Here is a 12054-nt window from a genome sequence, read left to right as displayed (position 1 = left end):
CAGATAGCTCCTCGTGGCAGAGCAGCTCTCAGCACCCATCCCTGTGCATGTGGTTAATGCCACCAAGAGCTGCTGTAATTACCATTATTAATCCCCCCTCCCTCAGGACACATTAGCTGCAAATTGAGGGATGGAGAGAAGTCCCTGGACTTCATAAATCAACTTGTGACAAAAAACCAATGTCTGCACTTCAGTGTGTGCCAGACTCAGCCCCAGAGTGTGCCCAGTGCCTACTGGTGCCTTCCCTCCACTCCTTCCTGGCCATCCCACTGTATCCCCCCCTCCTACAGTCCTGCTCACTGAAGCAGATCCTTGTTAGCCAGGGTCAAGGGACTTGCCTGTTCTCAGTTACCACCACTTTTGCCCAAACTGAGCCAAAGGTTGACTGCTCAGGCACCCAGAAATGGAAAAAAATGTGCCCCAAATGCAGCTGGCACAATGCACGTGGAAGTCACTGGGGGTTTATATTTGGGATTGGATCTCTCCAGGCAGGCACACTGGTTTAAGGACTGTGTGAATTCAAACCAGGTCTCTTAGGCAAAGGCAAACCTCAGCTAGTTCCATCTTTACCTGAGTTAAAGTCAGTCTAGATGAACATGAATGGGGACAGAATTAAACAAATCAATTAAACTAAACCAGCATGAAGCTGTGTCACGGCAGGGTTAGGTTGTATATAAGGATAAGGTCCTTCCCCCAGAGGGTCGTTGGCACTGCCCAGGCTCCCCAGGGCAGTGGGCACAGCCCCAAGGCTGCCAGAGCTCCAGGAGCATTTGGACAATGCTCTCAGGGACAGGGTGGGATTGTTGGGGGGTCTGTGCAGGGCCAGGGTTTGGACTGGATGATCCTTGTGGGTCCCTTCCAGCTCAGGATATTCTGTGATTCTCTGAAACCTGTGATACCAGTGGACCCAAAGCAACTGTCCTTCGTGGTGGCCAATGTCCCCATGGAGGTCTCAGCCCTGTTGTTGGCAGGAGAGCCAGAGGAGTCGTCCCACCAGACATAAGCTGCCAAATCTCTGTCAGCCCTGGGATGCTAAAGACCCTCCTCCAGCCCCCAGGAGCCACTTCCAAAGCAATCCCTGTCCGAGTGCACCCCACAGCTGGAAATGCAGATGTTCAGGGCTGCAGGTTCTCTCAAGTGCAGGAAATGCCACACTCCTGGACACCCAGAGCTGTGCCAACACTGACAGCAAACATGGTCTGAAATAAGAGGAGGGAAGACACGGCTGGCTGGAAACCTGCTGCTTGCTGCAGAAAGGCTGCTGACCTTGCAGGGGACAGTGCCTGGTGACACAGCCACTGAGGCTTCATTTCACCTGAGACAAACCACATCCAAGGGCCCTTCAGCCCAGGCCAGGGTGTTCCTGTGCAGCACAGAGAGCTGAGCAGTGACTCCCAGCCTGCATCACATCACCCACCCTGCCAACGGGCTGCTGTCAAATCCTGGGGATACTGTAAAACATTCCCAGCACAGCGACTCCAGCCTGTTCTCCAAAGGGAAAGGGACAGACAGCCCTCTAGTGTAAAGCCAATGCTAACCATATTTGCACAGGTATGGAAAGCATTAATCATGGCCAGATCTGTACTGGGGGGGTGTGCTTGGGAAGGAACCCGTGCCCAGGGACAGGGATTTGCTCCCACCACACCTCCCACTGCCCCTCAAAACACGCCGATGCCACGGGGATGTGCAATCACAGAATCATGGAATGGTTTGGGTTGGAATGAACCTTAAAGCCCATCCAGTGCCACTCCCTGCCATGGGCAGGGACACCTTCCACCAGCCCAGGTTGCTCCAAGCCCCATCCAACCTGGCCTTGGACACTTCCAGGGATCCAGGGACAGCCACAGCTTCTCTGGGCAACCTGTGCCAGGGCCTCACCACTCTCACAGCCAGGAATTTCTTCCCAATCTCCCATCTCACCCTGCCCTCTGGCAGTGGGAAGCCATTCCCCCTTGTCCTGGCACTCCAGGCCCTTGTAGTGCAAGTCCACGTGCGAGTCCAAAGGGTCCCAGTAGCTTTCAGGTGACCATTTTTCTCTGCAGAGACAAACCCCACATTCACAAACTCAGTATTTGCTCTTAGGATTTCCAAAGACACCTCTGGTCAGGGGAGGGTGTGGGGCCTTCACAACCTGACACCAGCACTCACAAAATGCTTCTGAAACCCCAATTTGCCTGGCAGCTGAAGGCACATCCCTGACAAAGCCTGGAAGCAGGGAAAGCTGAATTTTGGGCCACCAAAGGTATTTTCCGTTCTTTTCCCTCCTCCCTTCTGCTTAAGAGTCAGCCTGAGATCCCATCTCCCTGCACGTGGCTGTGTTATGCACATGGTTATTGTCCATGGCTCCATCACTCACAGCCTTAAGAAAGATGCACAATTAAAATCAATATTTAAAGTCATCAAACAAGCACATGCAAATTTTACCAGGCACACAATTCACTTTGACAGAACAACACAGGGTGCAGATCCCAGAGCTGTGCTGGAGTGCCCAGAGCGGAGTTCTGCCCACAGTCTTCAAAATTTAATGAAAACGCACCAGTTTTAAACACTTTCCCAAATCCAGCTCACAAAATCTGTCACTCTGATGTGAATGGTCCCAGTCTTAGACTAATCAGTCACTTTTACTTCCTCTTTAGGAGCTAAAGACGCAAATGAACTCCCAGCAAACTGCACAGCTTCAGGAGAAGAATTTAGCAACCAGATGGTTCTTGCAAAGGATTGGTTTTTAACAAAAAAATAAAATTTAACCCATCTCCCCAGTGAGCAGCTCACAGGATATGATCTGACATATCACAAACAATTCCGAACTGTTGTATCAGAACATCATTTCTGCTGTGGAAATGCCCCTTAAATCATCATGTAAATTACAATTATCACTAATAACTGATCAATTAGTACAAGTCCACACAAGGCACTGTAATTATCCTGTGCACTGGGGAAGAAGAGAAAGCATAACATTTGAATGCAAACAGGCCTTTGTTTTCAGGGAAGGTGCAGCACACAGAGATAAAAGAAAGCACAACTGCTGAGAAGGCACCAGGGCTCAAAGAGCCATTGAGGGAACGTGTCCAGCTCCCACGGGATGGAGCAAAGCTGTGACAGGCTGGAAACTCCCATCCAGGCAATGAACCTCAGGCTGCTGCTGTATCTCCATTTGCTTTCTCTGGACTGTTTCCATCTCCATGTGGAATTGTGGATGGGGATCAAAGCATAGCTAACAATAAAGACTCTCCAGACCTTCATGGATTAAGTACAGAAATGCTGGACAAGAAAGTTTTTCTGAGTCAGCTCCAGAAGCGAACAGCAAAGCAAGCATCATTGGGCAAAAGGACTTTGATCCCCTCTGGATGCTGATGGTGGAAGGAAGAAAGGAGCCCATGTGAAGCACTGCCTTGTCCTTGGCTGTCTAGATGGAATTTGGGCAGCAGCACAGGTGATTTGGAGAAGAGAAGTGCAGGATGGGAACCCTGGACTTCCTTGGACTTCTCCAAATGTTTCTGACCCACTGCTAAATAACACTTTGGTACCACAAGAAACCAAATCATGTACAGGTTGGTATCATTTACCTGAGCTTTCTGAAGGAGTGAAAGTTTTAAGAGATAATATTATTATTAATGGTACAAGAAGTGCAAGAACTTCTGTACCTGGGGCAGAATAGTCCTCTGCAGCCAAACCAGCCTGCAAAGTGTGAGCAGTTTGGTGTGAAGGGCCTGGGAGCTATGGTGGGACCAAGGTGAACATGAGCAAATGGTTGCTCCTAAATATGGGAACTCCCCCCTGGGCTGTGCAAGGAGGAGCGTGGGCAGTGGGGTGGGACAGTCACTGCCCAGCTCCACTCAGGGCTGGGGGGCTGCACCTCCAATACTGTCCAGCTGGGATTTCCTGAGTCCAAAATTAACTAACTTGGGGAAAACAAAAAGTCCCAATGGAGGATGAGCTCGGTCAGAGAAACACAGAATCATTTAGGTTGGAAAAGACCTCTGGGATCATCCAGTCCAACCTTTCCCCCAGCAGCACCACCATGTTCACCACCAAACTGTGGCAAGTGCCACATCCACACACTTTTGGAGCACTTCCAGGGATGGGGACTCCACCATTGCCCTGGGCAGCTGTGCCAATGCCTGACCACCATTTCAGTGAAGAAATTTCTCCCAATATCCAACCTGACCCTCCCCTCGTGCAACTTGAGGCCATTCCCTCTCCTCCTGTCCCTTGTTCCCTGGGAAAACAGACTGACACTCAGCTCACTACACCCTCCTGTCAGGGGGTTGCAGAGCCAGAAGGTCCCCCCTGAGCCTCCTTTGCTCCAGGCTGAACCCCCCCAGCTCCCTCAGCCCCTCCTGCTGCTCCAGCCCCTTCCCAGCTCCGTTCCCTTCCCTGCACACACTCCAGCCCCTCAGTGTCTCTTGTCTGAGGGGTCCAGAGCTGCCCCCAGGGCTGGAGGTGCCCCAGCAGTGCCAGCACAGGGACGGGCCCTGCCCTGGGGCTGTGACACACCAGGGCTGGCACAGCCCAGGATGACCGTGGATGGTCAGAAGCCTCCAGTGTGTCACAGAACCGTGGAATCACTACATCCCAGAATGGTTTGGGTTGGAAGGGACCTCAAATCTCATCCAGTGCCACCCCCTGCCATGGGCAGGGACACCTTCCACTAGCCCAGGTTGCTCCAAGCCCCGATAAACCTGGCCTTGGACACTTCCAGGGATCCAGGGGCAGCCACAACTTCTCTGGGCAACCTGTGCCAGGGCCTCCCCAGCCTCACAGCCAAGAATTTCTTCCCAGTATGTGTCCTAATATGTCCTCCAAGGTAAGGCAGAGGGGCTTAGGATGGTTAGGTCTGGCAAAGAGGAGGTGGAAGGTGATCTAATCACTGCCTACAGCTACTCAAAGGCAATTGTGAGGATGACAGAGCCCAACTCATCTCTGTGAGGCCACATGACACAGCAAAGGGACATGGCCAAGAACTGCAGCTTGGGAGGGTCATTTCAGACATTACAAAAGGCTTTTTAATCAGCTGCAATAGTGGGAAAGGCCAGCAAGGCTCCATCATTGGAGGTTTCCAAAGCTTGGATAGAGAAATCCACAGTAGACCTGATCCCATGTGCAACAGCCCTTCTCTGGACTCTTCCCACCAGGATTCTGGGATTTGGCCATGCTAAAGTGTGTCCTCAGAGAGGTCTCTGCCACTGCACCGTGTTAGGACAGGCTGCCAGCACAGGGTGCATTTGAGGACTAAAGAGCTCCAGGGAAACTGTGCTGTAATTACCATTGATGTGGGACACTGCTGGGGGAGCTGTAACAGGACACAGAAAATATGGCCAGGGGCTTCCTCCCCCAGTGCAGTCAACAAAGCAAACCCAAAACAAGTGTCTGGAAGTGTCTGCTGCCTTCCTGAGTGTCCCTGCCAAGGTCCCTGACTGTGACCCCCACCCTCAGGTCCTCCTTGATACCTCTCCCAGCACCAGTTCCTGAACTCCCAGGAAGTGAGTTCACCTACTCCCATGGAGGGTGCACCCAGCACTGCTGTTCCCCCACTGCCATGCCCTGGGAGAGACCAGGGGTACCCCCACCATCCCAAAGGGACGTGGGCCCTCCCGGTGCTGACCCAGGCCTTGGAAAGACATCCATCCTCGGCAGGACAAGCCCAAGAGCAACCAGAACTGGCTTTGCAGTTACATTTGCTTTGAGCAAGAGGTTCCTTAGATCCCTGAAGATGTACTCTCCAGATGTACTTCAGGTGTATCCAGACGATACCTTCAAAGCATTCTATGAAAGCAAATGTAACCCTGCCTTGCCTGACCCACGCAGAGAGGACCCAACACTGCTGACTGTCTGCTGCTTGAGAGTCTGAGCAGGGTGATGCCTCAAACTACTGAGCTCTCAAGAAACTGAACCAAAAATCACAGCATTGGAGTGCTTTCTTGCTTCAAACTTCCTCGATGTCTTGCATGTGCTTATGTAGTGCTTCTGCTTTTCTTGGCAATCAGGAAGGATAAAAAAAAAAAAAAACTCAAGCACTTTTCTAATCCCCTGATTCCAGGAGCAGAGACTTGAGAGGGGCAATAAATACTATAAAACGTGCTGGTGCTATTGATCAGCTCCAGTGTGAGGGCTGGGAGAAAGGCAGACCAGCCCAAAGAGACAAACCTGCTGTGGGTGCAGCAGCAGCCCAAAGGAGAACATCATCAGTCTTGTTACCTGACCCTGTGTCACTGCCGAAGAAGTGATCAGTGATTGCACAGACCTCCACGTTTCAGCTCTGGGCTGAATTTAAGCATATTCTGGGTCCCTGGGGAGATAACTCAGCATCAGTCTCTGAGGGCTTGAGCTAGAAAAGCTGAAACCATATCACAGAAAGGCTCATTGACCTGGTCAAGGGTACAGAGAGGTTAGAAACAGGGCCAAGACCAGACTCCAGAGGCCCTGACTTCTGGGAGCTCTCTAAAAGCCAAGTAAACATGGACAGTCTGTGCCACACCACTTGCAGAGGTGTCCTGCCTTTCCCAGGCAGGGCCTGGCCATGCACGCACACCACGGGGAGTCTCTGTGGCACCCGGCTGCCAATCTGCTCTGAGCCTACACATCCCAGCTGAACACCACCATAGTGGGGAATCAGCCACCCAAACCTCCCATTGCTGTGTGTCCCACCAGCCTCAATGAGACCCTCGTGCAGGCTGAGGTGAGTCTGCACATTTTAGCAAACTCTGCACGAATTGCTTCGGCATCTCTGTGCAAACACAGGAGGAGCCACCCTCTGCTTCTTTTAGCTGATTAAGACTTTTCAGTACAATTGTCCCCTTTTCCCTCAGTATGTGGAAACCTCCAGGAGTTGCAACCACAGCAGGAAAGGGGAGGAGAGGCTGGGCTTTGTAGATCACAAGCCTCACTCCTCCCTCCCACACCTCTGTGTGTCTGTGATGGAGAAGCCCTGAAACCCTGTTACTCACAAATCCCAGACAGCCCCATCTGGCTCTAGGACACAGCACAGAGCTTTCCACGTGGACAGGAGAAGCCTCAGTGCGACTCCCAGCCCTCGCAGGCACCATGCTGAGATGTTCCCTTTTACACCTCTGTGCAGTGGTGCAGGATACTCCTATTCCACTGCGCCCGTGCCTCCTGCATAAAGAGAAAACCTCTTCGGGAACATCAAAAGAGGAGCTTGGCACTCAGAGATTTGTCTTAATGAAGGTGACAGCAGCAGAAAGCATTGCAAATCCAAGGGGAAGAGGACACACACCTAATTAGACTGACTCCTTTCTTCTTCCTCCTGTTCCACAGGCTGAATCCTGGGGCTGCGGCTCCAGCCTTTCCACGGGGATGGACTCGGCAGCACAGCAGGGCTGAGCTGCCTGAGCCACTGGCACAGCAGCCATGTGCAGGCTCAGAGCAGAGATTAGAGCTCATCTTCCTTGTCGAGGCTCTGGCTCAACTGATTTTCCCTCTCCTTCCCCCTCTCCCACAAGGCTCGGGAGGATGGGAAGGGAAGGAAGACACAGCCCTTTCCAGGGCAGGCACCACTCCCCACAGCAGCATCTCTGTTCCTGAGAGCTGTCCTCCAGAGCATCCCTGCCCCTCCCAGACCCAGCTCACAGGCTCTTTGCTGCTTCCGAGCTGAAAAACATAGAAAATTCCCATATGTGCTGCTGGATTTTGCAGATTTTGCTTATTCCTTTGGAAGTTTAATGGCTAAAGTCATCGTTGGTGTCAGAAGATCACACAGCACAGGATCTGTGTTAGTAGCCCCTGACTGGCACAGGGTTATCAAGAAATCCGTGGGGATATTAGCTGGGGACCCCCATGTCCCTCGCCAGCTTCTAACTCCACAGTGAGCCACCAGGATGAGTGCATGGAGCAATTCCCCTGCCCCCTCATTCCAAGCCGAGCAGGGAGCATGTGAAAGCAGAGGGACACTCGTTGTGTAGTAAACTGTCCCCTTCCTCCTCTTGCTCCTTCCCACCACTCCTGTGGATGGCACAGGCTCCCAGGAGGTTTTCCCCAAGCGAACCCCAGAGCACCTGAGCACGGGATGGAGGTAATTCATTAATTACCCTGACTAGTTAAGCCAGAGTGGAACAGGGTCCCTATGCCAGTGGAGCAGGAACAGCCCCAGCATGTGCTCTCCACAACCCCCAGCACGGAGACACCATGGGGCTTTCTCACCATCTCATTAACTCACTCCCTAGACCAGCTTTGTCTGGGAAAACATCACACAACCAGCAGGGACACAACAACACCTGCACTGACACAATGCCCAGGCACCAAGCGGTGCAATGACACCTCCACCCTTTTGCCCTAAAATTTCTCTTTAAGGATATTCCTTTTCAGAAAACCTGTCCAAACACACCCTTCGATGGTCCCTGATAGTGCCACAGAATATAGGTCTGAGGTCTGTGCTGCCTGGTGGGGAAGGGGGAATCAAGCCCAGAAAATGCAGCAGTGTCTTGGTAAAAAATGAAGATTATAAAAACAGGAAATATAAAAATTATATGATTTTTTTTTTCTCTCAAGAAAAAAAAAAGAGTTGTTCTCACATGGGTGAATAAGGAGTCTCTTATGTTGATGTAGGTTCTCATATTACAGAGTTTTGCATTTGTTAAAAAAAAAAAAGAATAAGCATGGAAAGCCCTTTTTCAATATAAATGAATCGTGTTAATAAGGCAGCAAGTGCTGAGAACAGGGAAAGCTCTGCCTGTCCAACTGCCCCTGGTGGCTATTTCTGGCTTACAAGGCTCTTGAAGCATCCTGGCAGCCCACAGTGGGAAATGTAGTCCAGATACAGTAGGATGGTCACTCAGCTAAACATAATCTCCCAAGGTTCATAAGGACTTTCCAGTCAAACCTGCCAGCAATCCAGGCTACCCGGCCTCTCACAGGAGCAATTCATAAACCGCAGGAAAAAAGGGAATAATTCAAACCCAAACCCCTCAAAGCCTTGTTCTATAAATAAAGCCGTTGTAACACAGTTTTTATATTTCATTATCCTCTGTGTTGTTCCACATTATGCTGGTAGCAGCCGGGAATGTCACTGTGCAGAGAAGTGTTGTGCTGCACCAGGATCTGGGATGGTAAGGAGGGAGGATCCGGGTGTCTGTACCACACCCAGCACCTGGATGCTGCTCTGCACGGCCACAGCCCCCCCCCCAGCAGCAGCACGGGACACAAAGAGCCCCAGCACAGCCTGGCACCAGCAGTCTGAGCACAGCCCAGAGCCGCCGGCTTCAAATCGATGGGTGACTCCTGTCCAGGCTCCGGCCCACGGCAAATGGAGGCTGAAACACCAGCATCCCCTGAGGGCCCCTGGGCACCGGAACCTGCTCCCAAGGTGTTCCCCAAACAGGAATAAATTGGCCATTTCAGATTTAAAACCGATACAAAGTCTTTAAAGGAGATGGTGTGCTGTTTGGATCAGAGCTTGGATGTGTCCTTTGATCACCACAATAAATCAGCCAGAGTGCCCTCCAAAATAGAAAGGAAAGAAGAGTTATATTGTGTCACTGATGGGAACGGGAAGCAAGCTGGAGACAGCACACTCGGGAAGAGACTCCGTGCAGCAAGAGGCTCCGGATACCCACATGTCCCTTGCCCAGCAGTCTGGGCAGCACTGGCGCTCCCACGATGGGCTGATCCCTCCAGTTAAAAACTGCAACCCGTGGGCTGGTTTCCCAGCAAACACACCTGGGAGGCACATGCTTCTCCAGGCGCTCTGAACTGCAGCGGGAGAGCGTGTGTTCCGCTGTGGGGCTGCGTTTCGGGGCTCACCCGGAGCCGCCGCAAATGGCCAAGGCACGGCGGGACCGGGGGGCCCCGAGAGTCCGAGTCCTAGCCCAGCCCAGCCCAGCCCCAGCCCGCACACCGGGACCGGGAAGCAAAGATTATCGCCAAAGCAGATGAAAAAGGGCTGTTTTCAGTCAGAGGATCGAGCTGTGCCAGCTGCATCCCCTGTGCCTCTCTCCCCCGGAGGAGCGAGCAGAAAGGGGGGTCCCAACCCCTGCACCCCCAGCTCTTCCCAGCCCCCGGCTAATGGGCACCGGGCTGAGCCGAAGCGAGGACACCCTGCGGGAAGAGCTCTGCGGGGAGCTCCCACCGCACCCCGGGACCCGCAGTCCCCCCGGGGAGCCCGGACCCTCCGCGAACTTCCCCGGCCGGAGACACCCGGGGCTGGCCGGGTCCGGTGCTCCCCCGGCGGCCGGGCTGGGAGCGGGGGAAAGCCGGGCTGCCCCAGCCCCGCTCTCCCCCCCCCGTTCCAGCCCCCTCGGCCGGGGGATGCGGGCTGGGGATCTCGGGATGCGGGTTGGGGAGCGCGGGATACGCTTCCCTCGGCGGCACCAACTTCGCTCGGTCACCCCAAGGCTGAGCCGAGCCGAGCCGAGGCTGGGCGGGGGCCAAAGGGGGCTCAGCCCGCTGCTCTGCGTCCATCCCGCTGCCGAGCCGTGCCGAGCTGTGCCGGGGCTCAGCTCGCTATCCCCCGGCCTCCCCTCTCTCCGCTCCCGCAGCCGCGGCGCTCCCGCTCCCCCCGCGCCCTCCCCGCTGCCTCTCCCGGCCCGGCCCGGCCCCTCTTCCCCCGTATGGGACCAACCGCTCCCGGAGACTCCACGGAACAAAAAGTTGCGGCGAGGGAAGTTCCCGGCGCGGTGCGAAGTTGGGGCCGCGGCCGCCGCTCCCTGCCCCGGGGAGGCCCGGCGGTGGGGGGGACGGGGCGCACCTACCTTCAGCTATCGCCCTCTTCATCTTAGGGGTCGGGGAAGGCACGTCTGGAGGCGCAAAGTGGAGCGGCAGCGGTACAATCCTTGGGAAAGCGAGGCAGATCCCGGTGCCAAACTTCAGCCCGAGCGCGGAGCGGCGGCGCACGGGGAGGGGGGGGGCGCTCCCGGTGCCGGCGCCCTCGTTCATCGGGGGAATGAGCAGCCCCCGAGCTGGAGTCAGCATCCAGGCGAGGCTCCCCCTCCCTGCCTGCCCGCCTGCCTCCTCCTCCCTCCGCCCGTCCTTCCTCCCTCCGCCCGCCGCACGTGCGGGGCCGGGGCTGCGGCGGATCCCGCGGCGGGGAGCGGAGCCGGCTGCGCTGTATCCCGGGAGCGAGCGGCGAGCGAGCGGGGATGGAGCGGCGATGAATGTTTTATGGGATCATGTGGTTTGACGTGAGAGGAATCAGCCTAGATCGGATTTACTGGCTGGAGGAGTGAGCGGGAGGACGGGGGAGCCGGGCATGGGGTGGCGGGGGGGAGGAGGGGCCGCTCCGACGGCGGCGGTTCCGCGGCGGAGCCCCCGCGGTGCGGCCGCGGCCCGGGCAGGGCTGCGCGGGGCCGGGAGGCTCATTCCTGGAGGAGAGGTGCCACCTAAAGGAAGCGGCGGAGAGGGACGCCCGGGCAGCAGCGGGCACCGGGCCCGCTCCCCCCTCCCTGCCTCCGCCGCAGCCGCGCCCGCACCGGCCGGGCTCGGGGTCCGCGGCTCGGAGCCCCTCCCGGAGGCACTGGAAACCTCGGCGGGTGTTTGTCCCCTGCTCTGAATCTGCGCACAGGGGAGGCGGCGAGAGACACCCGAACCCGCGGTGCTTCCTCTTCCTCACCACATTCTGCTGCTGCTGCGGAGCTGCTGCCGCCCCGGGGGATGGATGGCAAAGAGGCCCTTGGGTACAGTCCGAAAGAGAGCTCTGCCCTCTCTCCGAGCCCTCTGGCCACATCCCATCCCTGTCCCTGTAGGATCACTCTCTTGTGTGCAGGAAGGACAGAGCTTACCTCAGTTTACCCGAGGAGCATGAGGCTCACGCTGTAGGGAAGCAGGGTGAAGCCAGCTCCCATCCTACCCTGACTGCCTTCCCTGTCCGGCAGCAGCTGAGTGCTCACTGCACAGGCAGCTCCCATCTGCAGATGTCCTGGGAAGCAGAAAGATGGATTTTTATTAAGTGAACTCGTTTGCTCGGTGGGGAAAGGAGGAGGGAAGGATGGTGCCAGAGAAAGCTGAGCATCTTCAATATGGAGACATGGTGGCTCTGTCCCTGCTAGTCAGACTTCAATTGCCACCAGATGTATGTACAGTATGTGTACGTATGTGTATTAT

The 12054-nt window shown here is 55.2% G+C and overlaps 1 protein-coding gene across 1 annotated transcript in view; it reads right to left on the bottom strand.

Annotated features, from left to right (window-relative positions):
- Nucleotides 1-11202, bottom strand: part of RTN4R (reticulon 4 receptor) — an 86203-nt gene extending 75001 nt beyond the window's left edge. Inside the window, exon 1 of the mRNA XM_027665485.1 lies at nucleotides 10707-11202. Within this exon, the coding sequence (XP_027521286.1) occupies nucleotides 10707-10926 (220 nt within the window). The 5' untranslated portion in view covers nucleotides 10927-11202. The remainder of the gene's footprint in view (nucleotides 1-10706) is intronic.
- Between the last annotated feature and the right edge of the window lie 852 nt (nucleotides 11203-12054).

Source organism: Corapipo altera, unplaced genomic scaffold, assembly GCF_003945725.1.
Source record: "Corapipo altera isolate COAL_440 unplaced genomic scaffold, ASM394572v1 151, whole genome shotgun sequence".
Classification (NCBI taxonomy): Eukaryota; Metazoa; Chordata; class Aves; order Passeriformes; family Pipridae; genus Corapipo; species Corapipo altera.
The sequence above is the reverse complement of the archived record's forward strand: the minus strand, read 5'-3'. Positions and strand labels throughout refer to the sequence as shown.